Source organism: Neovison vison, chromosome 2, assembly GCF_020171115.1.
Source record: "Neovison vison isolate M4711 chromosome 2, ASM_NN_V1, whole genome shotgun sequence".
Taxonomy (NCBI): domain Eukaryota; kingdom Metazoa; phylum Chordata; class Mammalia; order Carnivora; family Mustelidae; genus Neogale; species Neogale vison.
In genome coordinates, this window is record NC_058092.1 from 73,175,248 (window position 1) to 73,188,613 (window position 13,366).

Genomic DNA, 13,366 nt, shown 5'->3' on the forward strand with positions numbered 1-13,366 from the left:
CTGTGATAGGTCCTTCGAAAATGGAAGGTAGACTGAGGCACAGCCTTGCCCTCAGGAGAGAGGTGCTGAAAGAGCAATTTATTCTTTCCCCTGGTCCAGCAAGAAGACGCAGCGAGAGCAGAGGGAAAGGCGTCTGTGGTCTGCCCAGGCATCTAAGTTCCTGGCACTTGGCCCTTCCTGGGGGACATGTGATACCTTCCCCTCTGCCATCAGCTGAGAGTTTGCCCAGATGACCTGACCCAAGGGCCCCAGGGACAGGGCTGCAGGATAGATTTCCAAATATTCCAAAGAAGCAGACAAGGGAATCTTACAACAAACAAAAAATGATGTGAGTGAAGTAGAAAAGCAGTAGAAGTCAGAGTGCAGCTAACAGATGGAGGAGGCTGTCAAGGATGAGGAGAGAGAAGAGTCACGACAGATTTCTGTCTTTCCACTGAAAGTGGAGTGAACAATCCAGATTCTCTGATTTTTCAGCCCAGCCAGCCAGGCTTCCCTCTTTCAAGCTCCTTTTGTCTTATTTCCCTCTTCCTTCTGAAAAGATACACTGAATAAGGAGTAATTTCTTGCTCAACCGTGATTCAAAAGGAAGCTCAGCCACAGAACAGGCAAGTGTGGTGTTGCCTAGAGGAAAAGGACATGTAGAGGCAGGTCTCAGAGAGATCCACCCAGGTTTTGCAAAAAAAAGGCACCTCCTTCACCACAAGGTCTAAGACCTTCCAAGTTCAGAAAGAAAGTATCAGCTCCCCCATGAACAAACTGGTGCAATGTACCCAGTAGGACCAGTGTGAATGAACTGGAGTCTTCTCTACAACATGACCCATATGGACAACATGGGTCCCCATGGCAGCCTGAAGTTTTTGACTCTCCTGGTGGCCCTAATTCCAGAACTGCTATTCCTGGGAGCTGGAGTGCAGCTTCAAGACAATGGGTATGATGGATTACTTGTTGCAATCAATCCTCAGGTATCCGAAGATCAGAACCTCATCCCAAACATTAAGGTAAGTGACAGGTGTGAAATCAATATCATTATCCCATTAGAACAGGATTGTAGCTTTCTTTAAAGAGCTAACAACCTTACCTGGTCTGTATTGGGATAGTAAAGAGATCAGCATTTCTTTTAAGCACCAAAAATTATAATCATGGTCCAGCCAGTTTGTTCACTTAATTATGCGTAGTCTTGGCTCAGAGTGTTGAGCTAGCCCTCCTTGATTTGTTCTTGCCGGTTACTACTGCTTTTAGCTTTTTTTGTTTTCCTAACATGACTGTTTTTGGGGTAGCAACTTAAAAAAAAATAACCTATTGTGGTAACAAAGACCAGATGTTTGACTGATGAATAAGCACAATTGTGCTTATTAAAATCAAGTTGTTGAATTCCATCCTGAGGCTGAGAATTCTCAGACAGAAAGAGAGTCTGGGTGGCGTGCCGAAGAGCAAAATTCTTTTCACCTGAATGTTCTGTAAAGTAATTGACTATTTTCCCCTCATTGTGGTGGAGGAGGATCATAACTCCCTTACTTAAGATCCTCCTGTTGGTATTGCTTTAGAGAAATCAGTGTCATCATAAGGTGTGGTCTTGAACATGCCCACAGGAGTGATATGAAAGGGATTTGTTTGGCAAAAGCTTAGAAGTCTTTCACAAAACTGGGAAAAATTACATAGGCAAACCTAGACTCACTGTTAGTGTCCTAAAATCTCTTCCTGTTAACCATTTGAGGTTTATTTTACTCCCAAGTTTTCCCATAGTCTAAGGCCATCTCTGAAAGAAATGGGCTGCTTTAAAATATTTTTATTATTCTTTACTGCTACTTGCTCGAGTATAATCAGAAAACCAAAACACGAAAGATATACAAGTGCCAAGATAAGCTTTTCTTCTGTTTGATTATAGGAAATGATAACTGAAGCTTCTTTTTACCTATTCAATGCTACCAAGAGAAGAGTGTTTTTCAGAAATGTAAAGATTTTAATACCTGTCACATGGAAAGCTAATAATTACAGCAAAGTAAAACAAGAATTATATGAAAAGGTAAGAATTCAGGGTTTTCTTAAATGAGCTTAACTCCAGAAAAAAACAACCAAAATATGCTCTGTTTAAACTTTAACTGTGAGAACTTAAGCAAAAGCAAGTGTGTTGATATTAACACACAACTAGTATTGGGAAGATTGTTATCCCAAGATACATGGAAATATAATAAATGAGTACAGATTATGGAACAAAAAATAAGCGAATGCCATTGTCTAAGTAGCCTCTCAGAAGGCCTCTTTCGTTTTTAGTCCTTTCTGAAATGTTTCCTTAATGACCAAAAGCTGCATTTATCCTACTGCATATGAACTGTGCAGGGAACAATTCCAATTATGACTACCTTCTTCTCCCATCCTGTCAGGGGCAGTAGACATGCATGTCCAGACATAAACGTAAGCTATAAAATATGACTGACTTCTCCTGCCAGAGTGTAAATTAGCAGAATTTCACAGGAACCCATGTCCAGGACACAGTTTTTGAGGAGTATGGTGATAAGAAGGAAGGCAGAAAGGGGGAAGGGGAGGAGTGGCTGCTTTTTCTTTTCCAATCAAAAAGAACTTAACCTTCGAAGGACTCTCATAAGCTGCAGGTTAAGCATCCATGATTATGTCTGCGTGCTATAAACAAATGTCAAATACATTCGGCAAATGACTGTTTGAAGTTACTGTGAACAAGAATCCAGGCAGCTAGCAGAAGGGGCAGGAACAGACTGGAGTCTCCACGCGGGGACTCAGTCTCGGAACCTGAGATCATGACCTGAGGCGAGTCAGATGTTTAGTAGACTGAGCCACCTGGGCACCCCAGAGAGAGCCAGTGTTTAAGCTTTCACTTAGCACCAGGCAGTCTATGTATATTGTTTAGTTCTTACACACCTTAAAATTAGTGGCTATCACAAATTATTACCATAAGTTAGGAAACAGAAGCTCAAATAAAGTAAGGATTTTGTCCCAAACAGTTAGTAAATTACAGAGCCACAATTTTGATCTACACATATTTCCTTCCCAAACCCATGCTCTTTGCACCAAGCTATGCCGTCTCTAGTTATCTATATAGATAGTATTAATCAGTTTGACCTTCCATGAAACAAAGATGTATTGGAGACAACTAGCATCAAAACCAGGTCATACTCCTGGTCCTAATGGAGGGCTGAGAAATGAATAATTAAGATAAAAATGAGAATATTACTGAACTGAAAGATTAAAAGAAAGAATAATCATTTAGTGATATTTTTATACCTGTTGGATACTGATTTCTTTAGCCTCAAATGTCAATTAAGCAAACAGTGAACTATCATTATCTACAGGGGCCATGCTAGGCACTATAGAGGACCCAAGGACAAGCAAGGTGACTCCTGTCCCTGTGAATCCACAGTCAAATGCAGGTAGGAAGCAGGAGAGGGGAGGGAGAGGTAGAAAAAGTGGGTAAGAGCTGTATTACTATGGATTATAATAGAACAAAGCCCAAACAACCTCTGAGTACTCCATGCCCAGCAAAGCTCTACTTGCTTTTAGCTTCAGGACAAATTTCCAGACATAGAAATGAGGTTTTGTCCGTGTGAAAACTATCCAGGGCATGACATCTGTAGCCCTTTTGTAGGTGTTGCTTTGCAAAGCCCCAGACTTGAATTCTTATCTTTTGAAAACTAAATGTTAATTATTATAAAAGTAATTCATGCTCATTGCGAAAACAAATCAAACACTGTAGAAATAATGGAAAATAAATATGAGAACATTTCCTTCCTCTGCTCTGGGGTGTGCACGTACACACACATAAAACAGTACACATATGGTACAGATAGTGATCGTGTGATGTGTATTTATAGGATCATATTTGATCTATAATTCTAAAATCAGCTTTGCTTAAAAAAAGTTAAGGACATAACTTCTAATGGTAAGTCTTGAAACAACATGTTTGTTTCTTCCTAGAAATAAAAGAAACAATGTTGCATATAAAATTGTATTCTCTAGATGTTATTTGAATAGATATTTTCTTTGGTTTTGGCAATAATTGTTGAAATGGTCAGGGTACAAGATGAAATATAACTTCATTCCAATGATTGTACTGCTGATCTAATTGATACTGGGAATGAAAGGATATGGCTTAAAACAAACACAACTTATTATCCCATACTGGTGAAGTAACCTACAGAAAGCTGTTCACAACAGGCTGTGACACTTTACAGAACAGTCTGAATGACATTCATTGCTCTTAACAATTACTCAAATATTTTTATTATATTTTATAGGGTTTTATAATGTCAGAATTTCACAGTGTGGACTTTTGAGAAAATCCTAATCTGGAAAATGGAAAGGTCAAATGGAAATAATCAAACTCCATGGAAAGTTGCCAAGCTTTTAAAATATAGATATTTTTGAAAGTGCCAAATAATTTTACCAATATTTAGTTGTGCATGCATTTTAAACCCCACTTATAAGACATACCTTTTAAAAAATGTCATCAAATTGGAATACAATTCATACAGTAAAATGCACAGATCATAAAAGTACAGTTTAAAATGTTTTAACAAATGTATATGTTTATGTCACCAACATCACAGTTGGGATATAGAGTATTATAAAGCATTTATTTTCATTTAGGCAAATGTCAGAGTGACTGACCGGTATGGGGCACATGGAGATGACCCATACACACTACAATACAGAGGTTGTGGAGAAGAGGGAAAATACATTCATTTCACCTCTAACTTTCTCCTAAATGATGACTTAATAGCTGGCTATGGACCACGAGGTAAGTGTGATCAATCCAGAAACAGACATAGGACAAAACTATTTACAATATTCTGTGCTTGGTGCTTGGTGTTGAAAAGCAACTCAAAGAACCTGAAACTTGCTCAGGACTTACTATCTGGATGGGGAGAGATAGGATACGTGTCCTTGAAAAGATAAGAGACAAAGTGAGCCAGAAAAAAGCTGGACACCAGCGTAGTGGCCTAGACAGTGAGTACTGTAGGAATTCAGCAGAAGGAGAGAACCTTTTGCCCTAAGGGTGCTCAGAAAGGCCCTCCCAAAGGAGACAATCTCCAAGGTTTATGTCACGCTGGTAAATGGAACCATGAGAGAGAAAAGGGCAAAGAGTATGAATAAACAGTGGCAGCAGAAGAATCCAGAGCATGTTTGAGGGACAGGAGCAGTAGCCACTCTCATGGTGCAAAGTGACTGTGAGTAGTGAAGCAGTGGAAGAAACGGATGAAATGCGTGGGGGCATAGGGATAGGGGATGGGGAGCCTCGACTGCCCAAGTTAGCTCCACACCACTGAAGGTTTATGAGCACAGGAGTGAAATCAACATAGAAGTGTTCTCAGAAGGTGAATCCAGCTGTATAATAATGATAATCGGGCTCCCTCAAATCAATGAGAGGGAAAGTGAATATCAGGAGAATTATTGGAAGTCCAGGCAGGAAACGAAGACTTGAATAAGAATAGGAGCAGTGAGGTGAGGAAAGGAAAGAGTATTAAGAAAACAAGAACTTTCTATGTGCCCTGTGTGGTGCTATTTGTTTTTCAAATGTTGTTTTATTTAATCCTAACAACTCTAAGTGATGGGAGATATTCCAGAGGGGAAAAAAGAGAAATAGAGGTCTGACTGCTACAGAGTGAAAGGCAAGTTGATTGAGAGGAGCAGCCGATTGTCCTGGTAGAAAGACCCAGCTCGCGGTGGGTTTGGATGGCTGGATTTTTGAAGAGAACGCAGGGTTGTAGATTTAGGGACTGGTGTTTAGTGGATGAGATCTGAGGGGAAGACTGTCCAGAGAATAGATCAACAGGTCCAGGGCTAACTATCCCATGCTTAATTTTTTGTTTCTGATTTTAACAGAAGTAATGCCTTTCAAATGATGTTTTCACTTAACTCCATTTAAATCTAAATAGATGTTATTATCCTCTGTATGACTGTCGGGAACTGGGGCAACACTCTGTATAAAACACACTTTTAAAAAAATTTCCCTGTAACTATGAGGTGCTGATAATCTCTTCACCAGCACTTATAAATTCCCTGAGTAGGCACAAACTTTCCCTTAATACCTTCGGCTTAGCTCCCTCCCTTCCTTTGTCCCCAAACTTGAGCAACACCTGCAGCCTCAGTCAGCTCTTCAAACACTTCCTGGTTCCCTAGAACATAAAAGAATTCAGAAAAAAGGAAAAATGCACTTCTGGCAGAGAGTTAGTCCCAAAAGCTTCTCCTGAGGAGTAGTTTTGATTGGAACGCGGAAGGATAGCCAAGATTTAGAGAAGTAGAGATAAAGTTATAAAGGATTTGATGCTGAGGATGGGGGTTTCCGTGAGCCAAGAGTTGGAGACAAATACAATCATGGAGAATCAGAGATATAATAAAAGGGAACTGACTGTCCAGGCTAGAGTGGAAGCTTATGATCTTTTTTACTCCTTCATCCTTCTCTGGCCCCAGGGTTTTAATCATTGCTCTAGAGAGGAGGATTACTTACAAGGAAAACGTAGATATGCTTGGATAACACAGACTCAAGAAGAGGAAAACTTTGTTTGTTTGGTATTTTAGTCTGTTTGGGCTGCTATAACAATATCACAGATTGAGTGCCTTATACACCACAGAAACTTATTTCACACAGTCCTGGAGGCTGGGAAGTCCAAGATTGAGGTACTGGCAGATTTGGGGTCTAGTACCTACTTCCTGGTACATAGACAACCATCTCCTCTCTGCGTCCTTACTTGATAGGAAGAGGAGGGAGCTCTCTGGGGTCTCTTTATAAGGACACTAATCCCATTCATGAGGGCTCCAACTTTGTGACCTAATCTTTTCTCAAAGCCCCATTTCCTAATACTATCACATGAGGCATTAGGATTTCAACATAGGAATTTGGGCGGGGGAGGCGGATAATAAGCATTCAGTCCACTGTACTTAGATAAGCTTCTTTCTTTTCCCACAGTCCTGAAATGGTAGGCCTGTAAGAAGCTAAACAGAAATGTGTTAGGCAGCTTCACTGAGGAAATGAGACAATGTGGGGCTCATCACTAGTTTCAGGTATTTACATTTACAGGACTAAATATATTTTCAGAGAGCCTCATTTATGAAGGTAGAGGGTAAAGCAGGAGATGGGAATGAAAGGTGAGGAAGTGAAAACTCGGAGAGAATTACACTTCAAGCCTTTATAGTGAGTATATACAGTCAAGTGATGGTACATCTTCACTAGTTAGCAAAGCCCCCTGCTGAGATTTCAGGAACACAAAACCAAAGCTCTCTCTTCCACAGGTAGAGTATTTGTCCATGAATGGGCCCATCTCCGTTGGGGTGTGTTCGATGAATACAATGATGAGAAACCTTTCTACATAAATGGGCAAAATCAAATTAAAGTAACAAGGTTGGTACTTTTCTTCATGTTTAAAATTCATTGTTTATTTTTTTAACTCTAAAACAAAGTTGATAATGGTAGCTAAAACCTAACTGACAAGGAAGAGATCCTTTCATTTTTAAACTTTTAAATTTTATTTCATTTTTTTAAAAGTTGGTAAATATGTATGGTTCAAATATGAGAACAATATAAAAAGCTATACTCTAAGATATTTTTTCCCACCGTTGTCTTTACCCTGTTCCTCTCATGCCCTCTAGGTAACCATTTTTATTAGTTTCTTGTTTATTTTTTAAGTATTTCTTCAGGCAAATCCAAATAAATATGAATATATACTTTCTTCATTCTTTTTTTCTTAAAAATAATTGCTTAGTGTCCCACTGTGTGGATGTACCATCTCACTCATTTTCAACCAGTCTCCTATTGTTGGACAAGTGGGTTGTTACCAGTTTTTTATTACCAATAACACTGCAGGTCATAACGCTATATATTATTTTTCATGTATGCAGGCAGATCTAGGCAATAGAGAATTCCTCATCCAGATCAAATGCTTTAAAACACAATGGAGTGCATATCTAAATTAATGAACTTTCTTAACAGAGCAGTTTTTAAAATGTTTTAATGTGTATCTAGCAAGCTACAAGCCTTGAAACAAATTATTACATGAGCCAATGAAGAAGAAACATAAGTATTTCTGAAATAGACCCAATTTCTCTTTCTATTTTTAGGTGTTCCTCTGACATCGCAGGCATTTTTGTATGTGAAAAAGGCCCTTGCCCCCAAGAAAACTGTATTATTAGTAAACTTTTCAAAGAAGGATGTATGTTCATATACAACAGCACCCAAAATTCAACTGCATCAATAATGTTCATGCAAAGTTTATCTTCTGTAAGTATGGCCTTGGAATGACAAACTCCTACAACATGCTATCTCTTCCCTAGATGGACTCATATATTTGAAGTATTTAAACAAAAAGGCAATTAAGATTCACTAAATTTTAGATCTTGGGGAAGTTAGAGTTCATCTAGTTTTTATTTCACAGATAAAACAAAGAAAGCCCCAAAAGATGATCACCCCCCAAAAAAAAATTCCTTTAGAAAAGTGATTATTTGCTTTCTAGGGAAGGTGATTTAACAAGACAGCTCTGGAGACTTCAAAATAAATTGCTTATCTGGTAGTATTGAGGAAAAATGTATTGAGTCACTAAGAATGATGTAATACATGATTATATTTCTCTCATTTGAAGTAGCAAATCATTTCCCAGCATCTCCACCAAAAAGAAAGAAGAAGAACAAGTAGCAAGTCACTCTTATTTTAATTGTGTTTCCTAATTCTCTTTCCCTTGTTTTGCATAGTACAGAAGTTAAAAAGGAAAACCAGGTCTTACCAAGAGAAATCAACTAACCCTTAGCTTTGCAGGTTCAGAAACTCAACCTTGTCAGTATTCTGCATTGGCAAGAGACTAGTATATGGATCTAGAACACACTTTTTACATTATTACTTAAAAATCGTACTCTGTCATGGGGATCCAATACTTGCATTCTCCAGCCAGTTCATTTTTTCTCTGAAGGAAGCACCATGAAAAAAGCCAAATTCTCATCAGAAGCCTGCTTGGAGGGAATGGAATCAGAAAGGAGGGAGACTGATGCAGAGGCTTACTGACATCAGTCTTCATGACCTGATCTAGCCATCCGTTCTCACAAAGACCTAAATCTCATGTCTGTGCATCATCTCCCCTCCATGGTGCTGGGAGCACATGAACACATGCCTCTGAAGTTTTCTGTTTCCACGGCTGACCAATGTCCATTAGATTGATGCATTCTTTTCTTTAAATACCTTTTTTTCTTCAGTCTGGTTTAGTCAAGGCTACAAGTCATTCTGTCATTTTAAAGTGATTTTTTCATAGTTGTCTGATCCATTATGTTTTTAATTTCTAGCTTTAATATTGGAAGCCAACTTAAGTATTTCATCCACACTATGCCCGATCCTTTGAAAGACCTAATCATTAATATCCCATCAAAAAAATTTCACAGTCCTCTAACCATAGTCACAAAAGAGAGAAAAGAGTAAAAAACAAACAAATAACAAAACCCAAAATGGGTTATATTCTCATCTCCCCATGCTACTGAGAAAACCATGTCCTTGAGCAAGTATCAACCTTCTGGAGCTTTAGCTTCCTTTTCTGTGAAGTTAGAGATGGGACCGGCAAGGTTTGTTCTAGCTCTAAGCTCCCATGGCTCTGCTAGCAGGAAGTACCTACTCTGCAGGAATACAGCCACTGGGAATAGGCGGTAACTTATTATTTGCAATGCAAACCATACTTTAAAAAAGGGTGGCATATGTTTGGTATTATTAATTGAATTATATCTCTATTTCCAAATGGGGAGAAAGATCAGGAAGTAGGTTTAAGTTGGGGTTTTTCCCCCTTATCCTATTCTTACAGAGATCAATATTTGAACTAGATCGATTTATGTTGACTGATCAATAAATAAAGGCACAGGTGGGCCATTAACTATAGTTCCAAGGAATAGACTGACCCAGATAACATCTTGTAGAGTGTTTTCTTTAACACACTATCATACTAACAGAGGTGGAAGATTGTTTTGTTTCCTTAAGACTAAAATATATATGCACGGTCTGCTCTCTGTTTTCCAAGTGCAAACAGACTATAATTTAGACTGATCCCAAGTACCACAAGGGTGCCAATGTTTTAAGCAAAGGTTGTGAAGGTATATTTGTAAACTCACTGTCATTCTTGAAGTGATAAAGGACTGCAATAGCACTGCTGATATCTCATGTTTCAGCTTACCATGCCTGTTCAACTTTAGTTGCTTGAGAAGGAGAATTATGTCTAATATGAGAGGAGTGTCTTTATTCTCTGATAGGCTTTATTCTTTTTCTAGGTGGTTGAATTCTGTAATGCACGTACCCACAACCAAGAAGCTCCAAACCTACAGAACCAAATGTGCAGCCTCAGAAGTGCGTGGGATGTAATCACAGACTCTGCTGACTTTAACCACAGCTTTCCCATGAATGGGACTGAGCTTCCGCCTCCTCCTGTGTTCTCCCTTGTTCAGGCTGGTGACAAAGTGGTGTGTCTAGTCCTAGATGTGTCCAGTAAGATGGCAGAGGTAATAATTTGAACCAAAATGACTGTAAACCATTCTTTTATTATTTTTTTTTTTAGTCTTTAATTTTTTTCATTTTCAGAGGTTAAGGGCAGAAGAGGAGAGGCCAAAGGTATGGAATTGTCATGCATTTCATCTTTTCTTGGGGACAGGAGGAACAAATTTAGAATGTAGGCCAGAAATTGAGATAAGGCAGATAAATGAAACCCACAGATAATCCCTAGCCCTGATTTTTTGCTACTAATTGCAACTTTTTTCCAACCAAGACCCTTTTCTAAAACTCTGACATGTAAGAGAATCTCTTGTCTGGCCATATTTTGCTCACTGGTACACAACCCTTGCTGAGGTAAGAGATGGTGAGTTTGCGAAGAGTGTACATATCCACTGTGTGTATTTTCCATGTCACCATGAATAGAAAACCATACCTCAGTCATGCAGGAAGCTCACAGCCTTCCAGAAGCCCACTTCTGAAAACCCAGTACTCTCAGAAAATGGTTAAAATTTTAGGCTCTCCTGGCTTCTTCACTTGCTGTCTGTAATCAGGAGCAAAATAATCTTCCTGAACTGTTCTCTCATCTGTAAAATAGGGAGTATAATACCTACTTTTAGTGTTGTGACAGAATCAGCTTATACTAGTTCACTGGAGTCAACTGTTAAATTTTAGGAAATTTGCAAGCCAGTAGTTAAATATAGACATTATTAAAAATTAATCTCTGTATATTTAGAGTTAAGTAAAATATATTTTTTAAAAAACATAATACATGCTTAAAACTCATTACTTCCTGATTATTTTCCTACTATTTTTTACTGTTATCTATGACCAGAGTCAGTAAATAACAGTTCATGGGCCAAATTTGGCCCACTGCCTGTTTTTGCATAACCCGTAGGCTACAAATGGATTTACCCTTTAAATGGCTTAGAAAAAAAACAAGAAAGTAATAATATTCCATGATATGTGAATAAATTACATGAATTTCAAATTTCAGTGTCCATCAATAAAACTGTATTGGAACACAGCAACACTCATTTATTTTCATCTTATCTCTGGCCACTTCAATGCTAAAACAGCAGAGTGGAGTAGTTGCAACAGAGACCATATGGCCCACCAAGCCTAAAACATTTAACTTTCTGTCACTTTTCTGAAAATGTCTGGTGATCTCTGATTTATGCTCTTAAGATTATTTCTGGCCTGTTGTATATGTATGGTCTACTACTACACATCTCTTTCCCAACTCTGACTTCAGTGATGTCACAGTGACAGCTTGAAATCAGCCATGGTGGGAATATTTGCCCCACAGAAATTGTCAATTGCAACAAAGTCTCTCTCTTCTCTCTTTCTTTTGCCAGAAATCCAGTTTTTAAAAATACGTTTTCCAGCATACCACCATCTACTTCATAAAGCTGCTGAGGGGGAATAAATGAGAAAATGAATATGAAGGTTTTGGTTCAGAAATGGTAGTTTTTATTTTACTATAGTACTTATCCTAAGGAAGAGTTTATCCTCTTGTATTCTCTAGATCAACAGTCCCAGAAAATTTGCCTTTCTTGACTTGTTTCTGAAATATTAGGAGCTCCACTAATACATTCAGCATATGGGTAGTTTTGTAATCCTGCTTGCCTGCAGTCGACTAGGGCATGATCTTTTAAAATACGGTCTCAGGGTAATTTATATTGGCTAGCTGCCTCTATTGAGGAAGAATAAGTACAGTGAAAGTGATCATTTTATTTGAGAGAAGACGTAAAGGAAATAGAAGAGAAATAAGCCTAAAGTCATAGCAAAACAAACTTCCTTCCCTTTTCCTGCCAATATTGTCCTTGAACCATCATGGCCATTCACTCATTAGGTGCCTGTTCTGGCTTGGGGGATGCAAAGATGACAGAACATAGTCTCTGCTTCAAAATGCTCACAGTTTGGGGCACCTGGGTGGCTCATCTGGTTAAGCGTCTGACTGCTGATTTCGGCTCAGGTCGTGATCTTAGGGTCATCAGATGGAGCCCCACAACAGGCTCCATGCTCATCAGGGAGTCTGCTTGAGATTCTTTCCCTCTGTCCCACCCCTCCCCGCACTCTCTCTCTTAAATAAATAAGTCTTTAAAAAATGCTCACAATTTAATGATGGATCCACAAAGTGCACATGTGAATAAATATAATACAATGTGACAAGGCTCCAAAGAGGTGTGAGTTGCTGTGGGAACTTTGATGAGGCAGTATCTAGTGCCATAGAAGAAAGTAACTGAGAAAGACTTCATTGAGAGAATGAACTTGGAGTTAATCTTGAAGAATTAGGAGGTACTTGCTAGGTTAGATAATGTGAAGGAGAAAAAGGGAGGAAGGCCAGGGAAGGGATGAATTTGTGCAGTGGCTAACAGGCAAAATTAGAAAAATGTGTTTGGGGGAAGTACATTAGCTAGTGTGGTTATAACTAACATTGGATGTATCTAAGGAAATGGCAGATAAGCAGATAAGTTGGAGGGATAATATGAACTTGAGAGAAACTTAAGACCGTGAGCTGATAGGACTTGTTCAAGAATATGGGGGCTGATAATAGAGGGGTAATAAAAGACAGCTCCAGGCTTTTAGCTCAACTAGTTGGGAGTGGAAATCCTGGTTAATAAGAGTGAATTAATTATAAAAAAGAATGATGACTTGATGACATGGTTAGCAAATAGGTGCTATTTACTGAGTGCTGACTATAAATCCGTTTTGCAGATGCGAAAACTGAAGCTACAAAAGATGAGCGATTTCTCTATGGTCATAATTAGCAAAGGTTGAAGGCAGGAGTCAAAGTTCTTGCTTCATCCACTCTACCAACTTCTTTCCCAATACTGTAAGAGAAACAGCATTTGGGAAGGGAGGCAATGAATTCAAAGTGTGTCAAGT

At 38.7% G+C, this 13,366-nt stretch overlaps 1 protein-coding gene across 1 annotated transcript in view; it reads left to right on the forward strand.

Moving 5' to 3' along the window:
- Nucleotides 1–666: 666 nt before the first annotated feature.
- The window catches only part of CLCA2 (chloride channel accessory 2), a 38,089-nt gene continuing 25,389 nt past the window's right edge, over nucleotides 667–13,366 (forward strand). The window contains exons 1-6 of the mRNA XM_044238625.1: nucleotides 667–998; nucleotides 1,886–2,023; nucleotides 4,618–4,768; nucleotides 7,261–7,369; nucleotides 8,086–8,245; nucleotides 10,261–10,488. Of these exons, the coding sequence (XP_044094560.1) occupies nucleotides 789–998; nucleotides 1,886–2,023; nucleotides 4,618–4,768; nucleotides 7,261–7,369; nucleotides 8,086–8,245; nucleotides 10,261–10,488 (996 nt within the window). The 5' untranslated portion in view covers nucleotides 667–788. The remainder of the gene's footprint in view (nucleotides 999–1,885; nucleotides 2,024–4,617; nucleotides 4,769–7,260; nucleotides 7,370–8,085; nucleotides 8,246–10,260; nucleotides 10,489–13,366) is intronic.